Below are 17,673 nucleotides of genomic sequence, written 5' to 3'. Positions count from 1 at the left end.
CACGTGCACACACACACACACACACACACATACACACACACATGCACACACACAAAGGGCACATGTCTTGACACAAACTAATCAGTTATGTGTCAGAAAGGATTAATAATAATAACATCAACAGATATTATCACCACACAATATTGAAAACTTTTTTTGTTGTCATTAATTAAATGTAAACAACTTAAGTCCACCTATAATTTCAGGTATTGATTTCTGGTGCACACGTGCCCATCTGTCTGGATGACCTGAAGAAATTTACCAACTACTCAGGTACTACAAGCACATCCATCAGACTTTTTATCACTATAGAGTTAGCTTGATATACTAGCCTCTCTTACTTTCCTTCCAGAGATGTCATGTTGCTCTTACATTTGTCTTGTATTTATTTATAAGTAATGGAGAGCCATTATGGAGAGAGTTTATTAACTACAAATTCAGATTTTAAGTCATGTAGTGTATTCCAGCTGTAAGTGTTAACTCGGATGCTTCAAATTTTCCTCCACTTAAACAGGATGTAGTAAAAAAGTTAAAAATGTTTTAACCATGTTTTGCTCTAAAGCTCATAGCTGAGATGCTGTATTATCTGATAATTTAGAAGGGTTTAGTTATGAAAGACTTATTGTTTATTATGTATTATATTTTTTTGTTTTTCTTAACTGTTGCTGCACTACTCAGGTGGTTATTCAGCAAATCATCCAGTAATCAACATTTTCTGGGATGTGGTGGAGAGTTTCAGTGATGAGGAGAAACGGCAGCTTCTCAAGTTTGTTACAAGCTGCTCACGACCTCCGCTCTTAGGCTTCAAGGTCAGTGACATTGACCTAAACCCTCTGAAAATATGATTCTCTTTAAACTCTTTAAAGATGAGTTAATGTTTTATCTGAGATTGTAAGGGGCTTTAGGTGGGTTCACTGGAAAAGTGAAATGTACAGACATAACCCAACCCCGTGTCTGAGCACCATCGATTTGACTCGCACCTCTGTTATCACATATGAAGTTCAGATGAAGTTCATGCTAACTCGCACCTGCTTATGATTTTTTCCTAATTTCTATATTTTTATTCAATAAAGTTATCAGGATCCCCACCACAAAGACGTCTACTCCCTGCAAGGTGTGTTGCCTTAACGGAGAAATAATGAAGTGAAAAAAAAGTTTTGTCGCAGTATCTCGTCATTAATTTACACAAGGGTGTACGAGCAAACAGGCTCATTGTAACAAATCATTTTCACATTATAACAGCTATCAGGATATGCCTTATCTTGGCCTCTATTTGTGCTAGAGAGGTTGTGACCCCTAGCATTGTAATGTTATTTGAGGCTTTTCCAAGTGCCACTGTGTGTGAAATCCTTCTGACTGATAAAATGCCCTGTTGAACTTGAAACGGCTCTTGCTTGATGTTGACTGTATCTAGCGTGTAGTCAAAGCCCAGGAAATGAGGATGTGAGAATAGCGTCTGACAGTAAACGCAGAAAATAAAATACAGAGCTTTCAAATTACTTTGACTACTTCATCCACCAACTATTTTCTTAGGATTAGTATTGTCACAGACTCCACAAATTCAACCTTAAGTCTGTTTCTTGTATACCAGAGTCTGTCAGTTGTGCTTATTACACTCAGCAGAATCTAGGGAACAGAAAAATCATTAAATGTGTTTTTATGCCTTCCTTAGACTAACCAAGGACAGTAATTGTCATTTCATTGACTTTATTGCATCTTTTAATATCTGTCATCAGTTTAAAGCAGATTACTTTAGCCTGAATGAATTTGGGTGGGGGAAAATCATGGCTTCTGAGCAATTCCACAGATACGTGCTACTGCCAAAATTAAAGTGGGGCTGTTTAATGAATTTGACTTTGGTGCAGACGCTCTGAGGAACGGATGGAAAGGAGGAGTAAGAGGAAAAAGACGAAGAGAGACAGATCAAGGCGAGATGGCCTCCCACCTCGTCTGCCTCTTCAGCCAGCTCAGCCTTAATTAGATGCCGTTAAACATCCCAGAATTCATTAGGGGAGAAATAGCCCTGTCACAGTGAGCTATTTAAAAATCATGATGGATACCCTTTTTTCAAAATGATGGCTCCCATCATGACATTTTCTCGATAAGGAACGATACTTTAATACCTTAATTGTTCGAAAAATTGGCCCCTTAAAGCAGGTTTAATCAGGTTCATTTCGGGGTTGAGCCTCTCAGCCACGTGGAGAATTTTTCCAGTAGGCCCATGTTGTTGTTCTTTCTATAACCTTTTACAGATCTGTTCTCTGTTTAGCTGTTGCTGTGATATTAGGCTGTTGTTTGTTGCATTTATCTGCGTAGATGCTGCCTGTTTAAAATGTTTTTTAGCATTTTGTTTTATAATCAGTGATACAGTCTACACTGAATGGAGCACAGTGTGACCAGATACTGAAAATAAACTGATGTAACGAACACCACGTGCCTGCGCTACTTCTGACAACAGCACAATTGGAACTTTGATTTTGACGCGTTCCTCGTAGACAGTCTCAAGCTGTGGTTGACAACAATTCACCTAGTGTAGACACAGTGTTAAAACTGTTTTTACAATCCTACACTGATTTTGCCAAAACTTAAGTATAAAAAACTTGGTTCATTTCGAAACGGTCAGCACTGAAACTGATGATAACTTGCAGTTCTGTAATCGAGTCAGATGTGCAAGATGAGGGTTTAATAAAAGTTGTCTGTCTATGCAGTAGAAATATAAATATATGTATGTATGTATATTTTATTTATTTATTTTTAAATCAGCGATACACGGTTAGAGATAAATGATAAAAATGTCTGTGGCGAAAAAAGGTAGGAAAATTTCAACACTCATAATGCACTGGACTTGATCCGACTGTCTGTGAGCAGGATACAAAAATGACAAAGTATGATCTGTAGTTTCAACAAAATAAACGAGGTTATCTTCGTGCTGGTAAAATGGAAAAAGTGCGTAGATTGTTCATTCACTTATACTACTGACATTGTAACAGTGCAAAGCTGGTTGAAAATTGACGAATGTTCCCTTTAATTCAGTAACCGCCCTGACTGATTCGAGGAGTTCATTCAGTGATGGATTTGTCAGACTGATTCAACCAAGTATTGTCTTTCTGAATAATTCATTAAAAGAACTGGCTCATAAGAATAATTTGTAAATTCGATGACACTGCCTAAATAAATTTGAAGACACAAAAACATGTCTTTCTAAGTTGTCTGGGCTGCATGCAAAACAAAACAAACATACAGAGTGACCAATCTCGCATCTACAACTTGACTAAAATATGATTTTGTTTCACTGAAAAGTATTTTCCTCTTGTCTCTTCCAGATACTTTTTTCCCCTCAAAGTGTTTGTTGAGTATTCCTTTTCATAGATGTTTATGAGATTTTCCGCTTTCTCTTTGTCTCTAGGAGCTGTACCCAGCATTTTGCATCCATAACGGAGGCACTGACCTGGAGCGTCTCCCTACCGCTAGCACTTGCATGAACCTTCTCAAGCTACCAGAGTTTTGTGACTCTCAGCAAATGAGGAACAAGTTACTCTATGCTATTGAATCCTCTGCTGGCTTTGAGCTCAGCTGAGGAATACGTCAACCCCTTGATGGCCTTGAAACGCAGGCAAGAAGCTGCGACTTTTGTCATAGTGACCAGATATTAAATGATGAGAATGAACAGACAGTGTGTCTGCTGTGGATGTACAGTGATTTGCAGGTGTTGGGACGTAAAAAAAACAAACAAATGCAGAAGGACAGTTTGAAGTTGTGGCACGGACAAATATATGCTCAGCTTTATTTTTACTTCAAAAAGAGTAACCATGTAAATAATGCATTTATAATCTCAAAGCAGCATCAGGGAAAGGCGTCCATTGATCATAAGCACTAACATTGAACAGGAACATCAGAATGTTGGACATACAGAGGGAATAAAATGGCAGCGCAAAATTTATTTGTAGATTTTCCTTGGTTTTGCATTGCTTACATTGAAGTGGATGTTTTAAGACAATTCCATTTTACAATTTGAACTGCTGTTTGTCACCATAGTGCAGCACATATTGAGTGTCTACCAATAAAGATGCATGCTTTAGCCTCGCTGACTCAAGAACAAGCTAAAACATACGTTTCTCCAATGTAACAGCATGCCTGACATTTCTTCAGCACAGTAGGGATACTAAAGGTTGTGCTTGGTTTAAGGTCACACTGCTTCAGCTATACAAATGCACATGCCTTGATACAGGGCGTGCTAATATTGTAGCTTTCGCTTAAAATTCTGAGCTATTAATTTTGCAGGCTAAATACTATTGTTTGGCTAATGTGCCACCAACAGAAGAATTGAATAGATTAGAATCATGGCAGGATGTGTGAGGTTAACAGGAGTGGTAGAACAGTAGCACAGGTGTGGAGTCATCTTTTTTGAATCATGTACTAATGATGGCGTAAAATTGGCTGATTATTGGAAAAAAAATATTCATTTTTAAATTACAACAATTCCTAGTTGCATTTCAGGCCTCAAGGTTTACTGTATGTTTCTATTGCATTTTACAAAGAAAACACAGATTGCGTAATTATGTATTCCACATTTTGGGCCTTGTTTTATAGCAATGGAGAGAGTGATGCTGACATTGTGCAATAATTAAACACAGAAACTTTGAGGACATGCAAGTTTTAGATTAGTGGAACTAGGGGAGTTTTTAATTTCAGACAAATTGATGAATGAAGGAAAAGTGTGACATGCCTAAGTTCTGCTGTAGCAAAGAACAATTTGGTAAACTGAAGAGGATTGAAGTATGTGCTGTCAGCATCCTCTGATTGTGTTTTTTTTTGCTGCTACTTCCTGGGTTCAGCACGGCTGTATGGACATGTTGGTTGGTGGAAAGCTGATGATGATGGATATGCGACTATGTATTTGTCTACATCTTTTAATGTTCACGCAGCATTTGTACAAGACTTTTAAGTTCTCTCCTCACCTAGTCAGTAATAACCTGTTTCCCAACATCTGTTAAAGTAAATGAGTAATATGACAGCACACAGGTGCTGAATATCTGATCGTTTACAAACACTGATGTGTAGAGTTCATGATGAGCAAGGACAAGCAAAGTTGTTTGTAAAGATGTGTTTACCAACATTTAAGTGTATGTGCCCTGAATGATTTTTTTGAATGACAAAGACAGGTGTTCAATCTATGTGTCATAGAATGTGTGGTAATGATTAAATGTTTTTTTTTTTTATTAGCATCTTTTTTTTAAACATAACATTTAAGAAAAACTGGGATGTTGAATTTCATTTTGAGTTTAATGGCCTTTGACATATAATTAAAGAAACATCCAGTGATGGAACAAGAAAGGAGGCTGGTCGGGACCACGGATGCATTATCCGTATAACATAAATTAAGGATGTGTTCGTTTGACATAAATCTAATAGGGCCTTGCAATGAGAGCAAGTAATGGCCGGAGAGCAGGGGGAACTTTTTTTTTATTCCACCTTGGATAATCTCCATATATTCTCCCAGCCTCAGTCTCACCTTCCTCATTGGAATGGGTCTCTAGACTCCTCCCATTCTGACCAAATTTCCAGCATTTTAGCAGCAATCTCAGACGGGGGTAATTGGGTCTTAAAAAACTAACTTGTCTTATAGCTATGAAGAATTGGCCTTAATTATGGGGAGATTTATTTAGGTCTATTACCTTATAATGTATTATAGCTGGCAAAGTTAATGCCTCTGGCCATCAATCACATCCACGTGCAAAGATATACCAAAGGTATTTCATATAGCTTTTAGAAATGATATTATTGCACTTAGGGTCAAGTCATTTCACACCAGAATGTGAAAGCTTAAAGATTTAATTTCAGAGAATTCATCAAGAACCATTAATAGGTTTAAAAAAACAACTTTACGTTTAGTCTGTTTTTTTTGGTTGCTTTTTTTCCAGGAAAAGATTCGAATGTACATTGCCATCCATCGTGTTAAAGAAACTATAAAAGTCGTAAAAAACTCGCGTTTTTTAATGTGTAAAATAATTATAAAGATATAAGAAAAACAATCTGACACTTTAGATGATTTGCCGCAAATCTGAACAGATTTGAAGTTAATACACATTCGTAATTATATAGGCCTACATAAACAAATTTAACCTGGATGTATTAAATATTACCATGGTTTACGTTTTACAGCTTGCTCAAAAATGAAAATACTGCTAACAACAGAAAATTGGAAAGAATTGACAGCAAAATGACAGCCTGTTAATTCATAATCGCTTTTCAAGAATATTGTCATGCAAGATCTCTGTCCATACTATATTTTTCTTATTATTATTAATGTTACATTATTAAATCAATTAACAATAACAAATACTTTGATTTAGAAATATTTTATTTTTTCATTGCTTTGTTGCTCTAATGTATCATAAATAAGTAAGCCTAACTACCGCATATAAAGATGAATAATTATTAGAAGACCAAGGGTGCCTCCCTGTGGAGGTTTTTTGAAACTAACTAGAAAGAAGTTATGTAGTATCAGTTATGCATGCAGCATTTATAAATCATGACCTCTGTTATTAGGCCTACAAGATAAAAAGTCTAATTGAATCATTCGCATTGGGAAAAGGCACATATTGGTATTATCTCACTGTATAAAGTTTAATAGTGCACTATGTAACAGGGGGTTAAATGTGAGATCAAAGGAAAGAAATTGTCACCCTCTGCTGGCCAATACTTAGACATACAGCTCATACAATAAAGTTTAAAGGGGTGGTTCAGGATTTTGGGATTTTGGGTGGTTCTGGATGTTATTTATCAGTAGCCTTGAACAATGATATTGGAACATTCGATTGTAACGTTAAGCGAAGGAATTGGCAACATGGTGATTCGGTGTGCATTTCGAAATTGTGAATACAGCGCAGGTAAATACACTTGCGTGATTGTCATGTGGACCGGCTCTCTCGGTTGCCTAGGTAACTTAATATCACTCGACAACTGCTGTAGATTTTGCTAATAAATACAGGGAACAAAGTATAACTATTGCAATGCGATGAAAGAGTAGTTTGATTTCTAACATTATTCTCTCAACCGACATTTACATCGATAGTCATGGAGTTATCATTTATTTGCTTTTGGTGTACTGTGGAGTGGGTAAAACGGTTTTTAATGGCAAATTAGCGGATTACGTTGACGCGCGCTGGCCTAGCACCGGCAAACTATGCAACTGAAGGACTTGGTGAATTTTTTTGAAAACTGTATCCACTGATAAGTAACACCCAGTCTAACTTGGAAATGAGGTCTGATGTCCAAAATCCTGAACCACCCATTTAAACTTTATTAATACTTACACGTTTTACATAACACTGTCACTAGTTCTCAGTGTTCCACAAAATCCCATCATGAATAGGCCTGCTTTATACTCTCCAGCAGTCTGTAACACACCACACACTTTAGGCTACTCATACCAGTTTCATTAGTCAAACTTTTTAAAAATAAATAAAACATAGTTATCTCCCAGTAGAGAACAAAAAAAAAAAAAAAAAAAAAAAAAAAAAAAAGAGTAGCCTTACAAATTTAGTTTTCCACATTCTTCTTTCTTTTTACTGACTTTGACGTCTGGATGAAACGGCAGAATGTTCTTTTGGTGGACTATCCCTTTTAGAGACCATTTCTCTAAAAGGGATAGTCCACCAAAAGAACATTCTGTCATAGAATGTTGTTCTAAACCGGTTTCTTTCTTCTGTTTAACATGAACCATTTTGAAGAATGTTCTTTAGTCATTGTATAGACTAAAAATAAAATAGAAGTCAATGGAAACTCTTTTGGTTACTTCAAAATATCTTCTTTTGTTGTCCTGCAGAAAAATATAAGTCAGAACAGACTTTAAGATTAGTTTTAACTATCCCTTTAACCAGTTAAATCATGTGTAATTTCAACATGGGGTCTAACAGGGGATACAGACTCTTACGTGCTCCCTGCCAAGTTTGGATCAACAAGTTGAAGATTCCAGCACAAGCTTTTTGGCACATTCTTTCCCTAAAAAAAAAATTAGCACAATATGGAGAATGATACAATCCATTTGCTTACTAACAAGGGTCTAGCTATCTTTAGCAGGAAAACAAAAATATCCTTCCACATGATTTCCATGGTATCAATCTCCATCCCAGAATACTTCAAAGGCAGCAGAAGGGGGAAAGGCAACATCTGAATCCAATGCATGCATCACATCCTGTCTATTAACATGCAATCATTTGGTTGAATGCAAAAGAAAAAAAAACATAGATGTGCCTATTTTTGTCAGTCATAAAACCATAAACATAAATGGTGTCTGAAGGAGTTATGCTTATAATCACTAATTTGCATGGTTATTAACCTGCTAAAGCTCAATTGGATTTGTTCTACAATCTAGATCATTAAACACTGGTGATTGTATTGGCGCAGCTAGTCACAGGTCATGACCTCTCACCCTTCACTCCAGCTTTGAATGTGGAAACTGCACTTTCACTTTCCACTCCACTTCTTCTGTCTCAGGATCATAAAACTCTGTCCTCTGCTTGATATATTAGTTTTAAAATTGGATTTATTTTTATGAGTGGATTATGTAAATATTTGTTGTCCACCTATAGGCTAATGCATATTATCTGCTCCTAAGAAGATTAAACATTCAGCAAATGTTTGAGATATGAAGACGAATAATTTTCCCTTTGATTCCCCATATTACAACACTATAGCTACCTGTCACATCACACTTATGTGCAATCTCCTTCAGCTGTTTGGGTAACAGGAAGTGACGAAATTGCACAAGAATCATGTCGATTTATAGAGGTCGGCGGGTGGTTAGAGATTAGTGCCAGCACAATATTAGTGATAAAGGTTCATATATTCGTCTACTCATTTCTGTCTTTCATATAGGGAAGTTACTCCGATCACCTGACCTGAGACTATTTTATAAACGGACAGACCTTGGACCAAACAGAGTAGGCTAATTACTGCAGAAATAGTATTTTAAATAAAGAAACTCGACCTCATCATTGGAATACACTGATCGGAGGTCCAAATAAAGCGCCGGGATAAGGACACGTAAGGTTTGTGAGTTTAACCTTGAGATATGTTGATGTTTTTTTCAGTTTGCTATGAAAACGAGACAAAAAACATATACGGTGCGGGTGTCTAGTTTCGCAACTATGATGCCCAAATGTTTAGGCAGGCAGTTCATATGAGGCACGGACAAAGTGTCTTCGGGGATCACTGGAGCGCATTTTCATATACAAAAACAACCGAGAGCAACAGCAGCATAATTTTTAATTTAAATGTTAGGCAGACATAAATACATAAATGTTTAATAGTTCTAATTTTACAAAAGACAAAGGTTTTGACTCCCAGTAACCAGCAGCCGCATAATTTCTCTTGACATCTAAAAGTTTTTTTTTTCACATTTCCGATATAATTTTAAACGATTTTACGTTAGTGTTGAATTGTAGCCTATCCTATAATGGACAATGGCTTGTATAGTTTTGTTCTGTTCTTTTTTTAAGGATAATGCTTTTATTTCGCCCAATAAGTTGGCTAACAATAACATAAATTTCAAATAGGTTATTTTATGTGTGTAAACTGACGTACAGTATAGGCTATGTAAGTGAAACGATGAGTCACGGAATTTTGTAAAATGTTCTTTGACTTTCCAGTACATTCCGTTTCTTCTCACGCACACCTGTAAACATGCTGCATTCAAATTAATGAACCCGAGACGTGCTTGAGATTATTTCCACGATTAGTTTTGATAGTGTTAAAAGAGTTAAACTCTTTAAGACATCACGTTGCTCTTCGAGTAGGCTACTTTTATTCTTGTAGAACAGCATTAGGACAGGGCAAAATCTAGAAAAGGAATTGAAGCTCATGCATGTTTGGCAGAAAAGTCATCTCGTTGTTCATTTTTATAGAAAGTATCAGCGTTTCTCCTTTTCAGGCTTCCGTTTACATCTGCTATGGATGTGGAAGTGATACTAGCTTTCTTATTACATTGAGAGAATTAATTACATGTTGACGATGTTAATTAAATGCATTGTTGATTATTTTGTGAGCTGTAGTTTAAGTTTTGGTCTGCAATTTCAAACTGACATTTTCATATTCATGGTATGGTTAATATTTCTTTCTCAATTTGATTTGAGATCAGAGTTGACAGCATAAGTCTTACATTTCAGTAGAATGGAGAGTAGTATGTTAATGGTTTGGCTTCCCTTTCATTTTGAAGTGAATTGCATCACTTTAAGTTGTTCAAATCTTTTCATCAGATGAAATGGATAATGTTTGTAGCATAACAAGCCAGTTTGACAAAGTTTTGAAATGGCATAATCTGACAGCCTTCATCTTCAGGTGGACCGACCAAATTCCCCTATAATTCTCTGTGCTTTATCAATGTACAGTATCCCAGTGTTTTGAGATTAATGCTATTAAAGGTACTCCTATGTGTAGTTTTTGACTTTAAGGAGGTACCAGTGTTAATTTCACTTTGTTTATAAGCTGTAACTCTATCCACCTTGATTTAAATGCAAGAACAGCCTCGCTTGGTTTTAAACTTTTTGTGTGTGTTTGTGTGTGAGGCACACTTCCACTTAATCCACTTCCAGTTATTTTAGTTGTAAAAAAAAAATTGAATTAGGCTGTTTGTTTTGCGGCTGAGTCTGACGGACAATATTTATTATATTATATCATCATTATTATCATAAACACATTGGTTTAGTCCATAATATAGGCTAGGCCTAGTTAGTGTATTACAGATTTTAATGTTCTGCCAGACTGATCAAATGTAAGATTTTACAGGTAGTTCATATAGCCTCAGCCTTATTTGTTACAGTCCCTCTTTTGGACAAACAAGTTACTCTAGAGTCTTTGGTTGATGCAGGAAGTTACTGCAAATAAGTGTGTCTTTGTCCTGTGCAGATTCACACAAACGAATGTTGCTGTATACTTGTTCAAAGATAGAAAGAGAAAGTTAATTTAGTTGTCTTTTCTTGTTGTAACAGTCAGAAACTTGGTTCAGTTGGCCATACTAATCCTGAAACACTGTCATCTGGTTCAGTCTGTCACACACTCTTGCCAAATAATGACTTCCATTGCCCTAGAGAGCAATGGCTCATCTGTTACTCACATTGCCAAGTCAAATACTCTCTCTTTCCTAAATTTGCAAAGAAAGAAAAAGAAGAGAAAACAAAAGACCACATGGACAAATTGTCTTGTAATTATTATGGCATCATCTGGTCAACATATGCAGGTAATTCGGTTTGTCGTACTTTCCTTCATCAACACTGTACATCGACACATTACCATGCAATCATACTGACTTATTTTAGGACTGTTCATGTTGTGTAACTCTTTGCCTTTCACATGTAGAAGTCTAATTTAGCCTTTTAAATCACTAAACCATTTTGCACTAACTAAAACTGACTGAGCTGTGGTCATTTGGTGCAGGTTTGGCTAGAGTTATTGCAGTCAAGTGATCTGCTTTGAGATGAGCTGACAGCCTCCTCTTAGTGCCACTATGAGAAGCCAGAAAACAACCTCCAAAGAATTCAGCAGCCATTTCACATCTGTTCACACATTTGTGAGCTTGCCCTGACTGCTGTTTCATGACAAGTAGCAAAGGAATGTGCAACAGATTTTGGAGGAAGATATGGCAGAGGAAAGATTAGGGTGAAGAAGAGGGGACTGCTGCTTAAAAGTATAGGTCCATGAAAAGGCTGTCTCAAAAAGGTGGAAAAGATTGACTGTAGTATGAGTCAGGAATGTTGGCTGTTGTGCAGTAGGTGTGGTTTGAAAGAAATGTACTTAAAGATCCAAAAGTTGGGGAAGAGAGGACTTGAAATAGTGGGTGTGTGCATCGTAAGTATTACGAGAATTTGCATCTGCAGAAAGTGGATCATCAGTCAAAGTTCTAAATATCTTTCACCCTTGTGTTGTAGTAATTTAGTAAATATTTTTTTCTAATTTTGATTGTGCTTTCAGCTAAAAACTGTGCTTTAACACATTTTGTCATATTTAAATCCATTCCATTGAAATCCTCGGATTATGCCCTAACACCACCACAGAAAAACTATTGAGTATTTTGTGAATTTTTTTTTAAAACAGATTTTCAACCTTGGTTGTGGCCATTAATGTTCAGTATTAATTAGTTCTTGTGTTTGTGTACCATTTTTATGAAGTACAATATATAGATCTTACTGACTACGCATTGCCAAACATTGTTGTGAAATTTGAGGATGCTGCTGGCCTGCAGGTATGATATAATCTTTCATTTATAGGCTTAAATGTTGCCAATACAAATCATGTTGTGTTTTTCTGTGGCTGCATCAACATGGGTAACACTTATTTAGCCATTTTAGCTGGTTAAAGGGAAATTAATGCAAATCCAAAATAAAGAAATCAAAACTAGGTTATATTTGTTGTACATTAATCAATATTAAAGGGTTAGTTCACCCAAAAATTTTAATTCTTTCATTAAATACTCACCCTCATGTCGTTCCAAACTCGTAAGACTTTTGTTCATCTTCGGGATACGAATAAAGATCTTTCTGTTGAAAGCTCAGAGCTTTCTGTCCCTCCCCTCCATAGACAGCTACACAAGCTTGCAATTTATTAAATTACAGGTCCTTCTCAAAAAATTAGCATATTGTGATAGTTAATTATTTTCCATAATGTAATGATAAAAATTAAACTTTCATATATTTTAGATTCATTGCACACCAACTGAAATATTTCAGGTGTTTTATTGTTTTAATACTGATGATTTTGGCATACAGCTCATGAAAACCCAAAATTCCTATCTCAAAAAATTAGCATATTTCATCCGACCAATAAAATAAGTGTTTTTAATACAAAAAAAGTCAACCTTCAAATAATTATGTTCAGTTATGGACTCAATACTTGTTTGGGAATCCTTTTGCAGAAATGACCGCTTCAATGCGGCGTGGCATGGAGGCAATCAGCCTGTGGCACTGCTGAGGTGTTATGGAGGCCCAGGATGCTTCGATAGCGGCCTTAAGCTCATCCAGAGTGTTGGGTCTTGCGTCTCTCAACTTTCTCTTCACAATATCCCACAGATTCTCTATGGGGTTCAGGTCAGGAGAGTTGACAGGCCAATTGAGCACAGTAATATCATGGTCAGTAAACCATTTACCAGTGGTTTTGGCACTGTGAGCAGGGGCCAGGTCGTGCTGAAAAATGAAATCTTCATCTCCATAAAGCTTTTCATCAGATGGAAGCATGAAGTGCTCCAAAATCTCCTGATAGCTAGCTGCATTGACCCTGCCCTTGATAAAACACAGTGGACCAACACCAGCAGCTGACATGGCACCCCAGACCATCACTGACTGTGGGTACTTGACACTGGACTTCAGGCATTTCCTTCTCCCCAGTCTTCCTCCAGACTCTGGCACCTTGATTTCCGAATGACATGCAAAATTTGCTTTCATCCGAAAAAAGTACTTTGGACCACTGAGCAACAGTCCAGTGCTGCTTCTCTGTAGCCCAGGTCAGGCGCTTCTGCCGCTGTTTCTGGTTCAAAAGTGGCTTGACCTGGGGAATGCGGCACCTGTAGCCCATTTCCTGCACACGCCTGTGCACGGTGGCTCTGGATGTTTCTACTCCAGACTCAGTCCACTGCTTCCGCAGGTCCCCCAAGATCTGGAATCGGTCCTTCTCCACAATCTTCCTCAGGGTCCGGTCACCTCTTCTCGTTGTGCAGCGTTTTTTTCCACACTTTTTCCTTCCCACAGACTTCCCACTGAGGTGCCTTGATACAGCACTCTGGGAACAGCCTATTTGTTCATAAATTTCTTTCTGTGTCTTACCCTCTTGCTTGAGGGTGTCAATGATGGCCTTCTGGACAGCAGTCAGGTCGGCAGTCTTACCCATGATTGCGGTTTTGAGTAATGAAACAGGCTGGGAGTTTTTAAGAGCCTCAGGAATCTTTTGCAGATGTTTGGAGTTAATTAGTTGATTCAGATGATTAGGTTAATAGCTCGTTTACAGACGCTTTTCATGATATGCTAATTTTTTGAGGTAGGAATTTTGGGTTGTCATGAGCTGTATGCCAAAATCATCAGTATTAAAACAATAAAAGACCTGAAATATTTCAGTTGGTGTGCAATGAATCTAAAATATATGAAAGTTTAATTTTTATCATTACATTATGGAAAATAATGAACTTTATCACAATATGCTAATTTGAGAAGGACCTGTAAATGTTTTTGTTGTTTTCCATTAAACTCTCTGGCATACAAGCTGACAATGTAATATATTGTATACACTTACCTAAAGGATTATTAGGATCACCATACTAATACTGTGTTTGACCCCCTTTCGCCTTCAGAACTGACTTAATTCTACGTGGCATTGATTCAACAAGGTGCTGAAAGCATTCTTTAGAAATGTTGAGCAATCGAACGCGGGTTCGGAACAGGCAATCGAACCAAGTGTGAAAGCGCCCTTAGTTTCCACAACTTGTTGGTTCCTAGAGAAATTAACTCTTGCACTAAATAAATGCACTATATTAGCCTATATATTATATTTTACTTAACCTGTTAATTATATCTTGATGATTTAATGTACATTTAAAATATCTTTCATGAAAATGACAGCTGTGTAAATTATTATATATTTCAATAACAAATCAGAGTAAAGTTAATGCAAAAACTGCCTTATGTTCAGTTTACATGTTTTCATACAATGTGTTGATTATTATATCTAAAAAATAAATAGCATCTGAATATAGGCTAAAATTCTAGGCTCTGTTGTTAACCTTTAATGTTATAGTAATGTGCGGCTCCCTATATAGTTTACAGCATTAGCAGATTTTTAATCCATGGAAAACTTTTAATTGTAATTAAATTAAATTTAAAGACAAAGACACAATTTTTCTTTAAACGACTGTATGTATATATATATATATTTTTTTTTTTTAGTTTTCTAAACCGAACCGAACCGAGACGTCAAAACCGTGGGAAAACCGAACCGTCAGTTTTGTGTATCGTTACACCCCTAATATGTATATATATTTTATGAATCGTGAGAGTAGGGTAATGTATACCGTAGCATAACTTGATTTAGTGGGCCCCTTGGGCAGTGGGGGCCCCTATAACTGTCTCCACCTTTCACCCCACCAGTAACGGCCCTGCTTCATACTATGATTTCGTCCAGTCGGAGGATATCATGTATGTTTGATATTTTAAGCCTATTTTAGAACACATATTATTTTCATTTGTCGTGCATCTCTTTGCAACGAGGCACGTCTTTCTGTGTGAGTCTGTGTTTGGAACGACTTTACAGTCTGTTAGTGCGTGATCCTCATTCGTTTTGTATATGATGGCCAGTTTTTCTGAGCATTTACATGGTCGGCAAGTGTATGATGCCCTAATGTTTTAAAATCTGTTCAGTTGTTAAGTTGTGTAGTGTATTCCAGCCTTTACTTGGACAACGCAGAGGAAAGCCAGTGCTGTGCCATGATCACCTCTGGGCCTGTCCTGAAGGACACTGCAGATATAAATAACCAATGAGATCCAGCTGGAAAGCTATTGGAACTGGGTATTAGGCCCCTGTTTGTTTGAAAGCAATGACATTTTGTTCTTCATTAGAAGTTTAGATTTGAGATGACTCAAAGCGATTTTAAAAATGGCTTGTAGGTTTTAAGAGTTATATATGGGTTATATACAGTAAATGCTGTAAGAACATATGTAAACTGCTTTTTGAAAATTATTTATATATTATATTTACTATGCTCATGTCTTATTAGGGTTAAACCAAGCTGGAGTATGGACATGTAGATTAGAAGATAATAGGATTTCCCAAAGGAAACTGAAATCTTACACCGGAGCCAAGAGTGAATAACAAATAGTCATGAATCAGTCGGTTCCTTATAAATGCTTATGTAAGCGGTGTAATGTAGAACCCTGCTTTCACATGACATGTTGGTTTGTTTGAGGTTGTCCCTCACAGTAGCCACACACCCACATAGCTACCAAAACACACCCTCTGTTTGTTGGATGTCTTCAACTAGATTTCTCACTCTCTTTCCAGGGCCACTGCTGAAAAATTGTCATCCAGTGGAGTGAAAAACAAAACAAAACCTGAGCCATGGGGGATTATTACGAGATCCTGGGTGTGACGAAAAATGCATCCCATGACGATATAAAGAAAGCGTAAGTACTCTGTGTTCTGTCATCATGGCCATCTATTTTTGTACACGTATGTCAGTAATGACAACAGTGACTGTGCAACACAGCAGGGGTTAGTTGATACCATCCATGTGAGACATCTTTGCTGCTAGCGTTATTACTGTGTGTTTGTCTCAATGCATCGCTTTTAATGTTCTCGGTAAATAAAAATCAGCACTTTGTGATTACACTGATACAGTTTGGCAATAGAAAAAGGCAGACACAGACATGACTGCCAATAGAAGAACGAGTTTGTACTCTCTGTGACACTGGTGAGGTTGAGACAGACACTGTGGTTTAAATAAAGAGAAATACTTTGACAAAATCGCTAACCTCATGCCACAGTTTTATAGTTCTTCAGATACTGATCAAATGCAGATGTTATTGGGGGAAGACGGCTACCCATCAATTGCTGCAAAATTAATTTTTCAGCTGCACACCCTCAGAAACCATTTATTCATTTTTTTCCATATTTTGTCTATTAATTAAAAGACTGTTTTATACATATTATTAGTTTATTTTATACATTTTAATGTCCTGATAAATGTGTTAATAATAATAATAATAATAGTTATTATATCATATTATTTTTATTATTATTTTTTTATTGTGTGTTATATTGTATATTTCTTTCTCTTCTCATTACTTGTTTTGTGCATAATGCTTTGGCTGTATTGTATGCATGTAAACAGTCATACCAGTAAAGTGTTTTAAAATAAAAAATGGACACAGAGAAAGGGAATGGAGTATATGGATAGATGAGGAGCGTACACCATTCAATATTCAGACACGTTGTGTCCTTGCTTATGCCCCGTGCCTTATTCATCTACTACCTCCCTAAGGGTGTTTAGTCCTTTGTTTTTCAGGTAAGCAAGCATCTATTGAATCCTGATTCTGTAGGTCACTAGAAATTCCCCTCATAATCATCAGCAAATTCAAAGCAAAGAGCTACAGAGGGCAAACACTATTAAAAGATGTGCAAAGGACAAATCCCCTGGTGTATGGAGTGTTTGGTTTAGGCCATTGACGCTGCTGGTCGGGTGTGTATCGCTGACTCAGACTTAGTGTGCAGAGGTGCTGACCTGTTCACACCTACCGAAGTTGTATTGTGCAGAATGACCTTTATTGAAAGTGGTTGTTAAATGGTGTGTGACTTTGTAATGCAGTGATGTGCTAGCATCATAAATGAGGACAGTGCAGTACTTGACCGTTCAAAGACACAAATTATTCATTGTAATGTATAAATATTATAACTCTTACTTTAAACCCATAACAAATGTGTGAGATTTAAGACCATAATATACATGTGCATGTAAAATTAATCATTGTGTGACATTAATTAATCATTGTTAAAGTCTGGTTTTAAATCAGGATCAAGAATTTTGGTGAAAAACATATCTTAGGTCTTGTCACCCCCCCCCCCCCCCCCCCCCCCCAAAACACACCATGACTTTTAATTATTGTCTTTACTGGTGCATTTTAAATGGTCCGTTAATAG

General features: G+C 36.8%; 2 protein-coding genes across 5 annotated transcripts in view; both read left to right on the top strand.

Moving 5' to 3' along the window:
- ube3c (ubiquitin protein ligase E3C) overlaps positions 1-5,256 on the top strand; it is a 33,116-nt gene extending 27,860 nt beyond the window's left edge. For both annotated transcript variants that reach the window (XM_077229108.1, XM_077229109.1), the window contains exons 22-24: positions 207-273; positions 679-809; positions 3,407-5,256. In XM_077229108.1, coding sequence (XP_077085223.1) covers positions 207-273; positions 679-809; positions 3,407-3,577 — 369 coding nt within the window. In that variant the 3' untranslated portion in view covers positions 3,578-5,256. The remainder of the gene's footprint in view (positions 1-206; positions 274-678; positions 810-3,406) is intronic.
- Positions 5,257-8,721: 3,465 nt separating this feature from the next.
- The window catches only part of dnajb6b (DnaJ heat shock protein family (Hsp40) member B6b), a 31,141-nt gene continuing 22,189 nt past the window's right edge, over positions 8,722-17,673 (top strand). The window contains exons 1-2 of one of the 3 annotated variants that reach the window (XM_077229107.1): positions 8,722-9,053; positions 16,039-16,160. In XM_077229107.1, coding sequence (XP_077085222.1) covers positions 16,096-16,160 — 65 coding nt within the window. In that variant the 5' untranslated portion in view covers positions 8,722-9,053; positions 16,039-16,095. Of the gene's footprint in view, positions 9,054-11,177; positions 11,240-16,038; positions 16,161-17,673 lie in introns of those variants that run through there. The other 2 variants (XM_077229105.1, XM_077229106.1) reach the window with 2 other exon arrangements.

Source organism: Siphateles boraxobius, unplaced genomic scaffold (genome assembly GCF_051911475.1).
Source record: "Siphateles boraxobius isolate OS27281-9 unplaced genomic scaffold, OSU_SipBor_1 130, whole genome shotgun sequence".
NCBI lineage: Eukaryota > Metazoa > Chordata > Actinopteri > Cypriniformes > Leuciscidae > Siphateles > Siphateles boraxobius.
The sequence above is the reverse complement of the archived record's forward strand: the minus strand, read 5'-3'. Positions and strand labels throughout refer to the sequence as shown.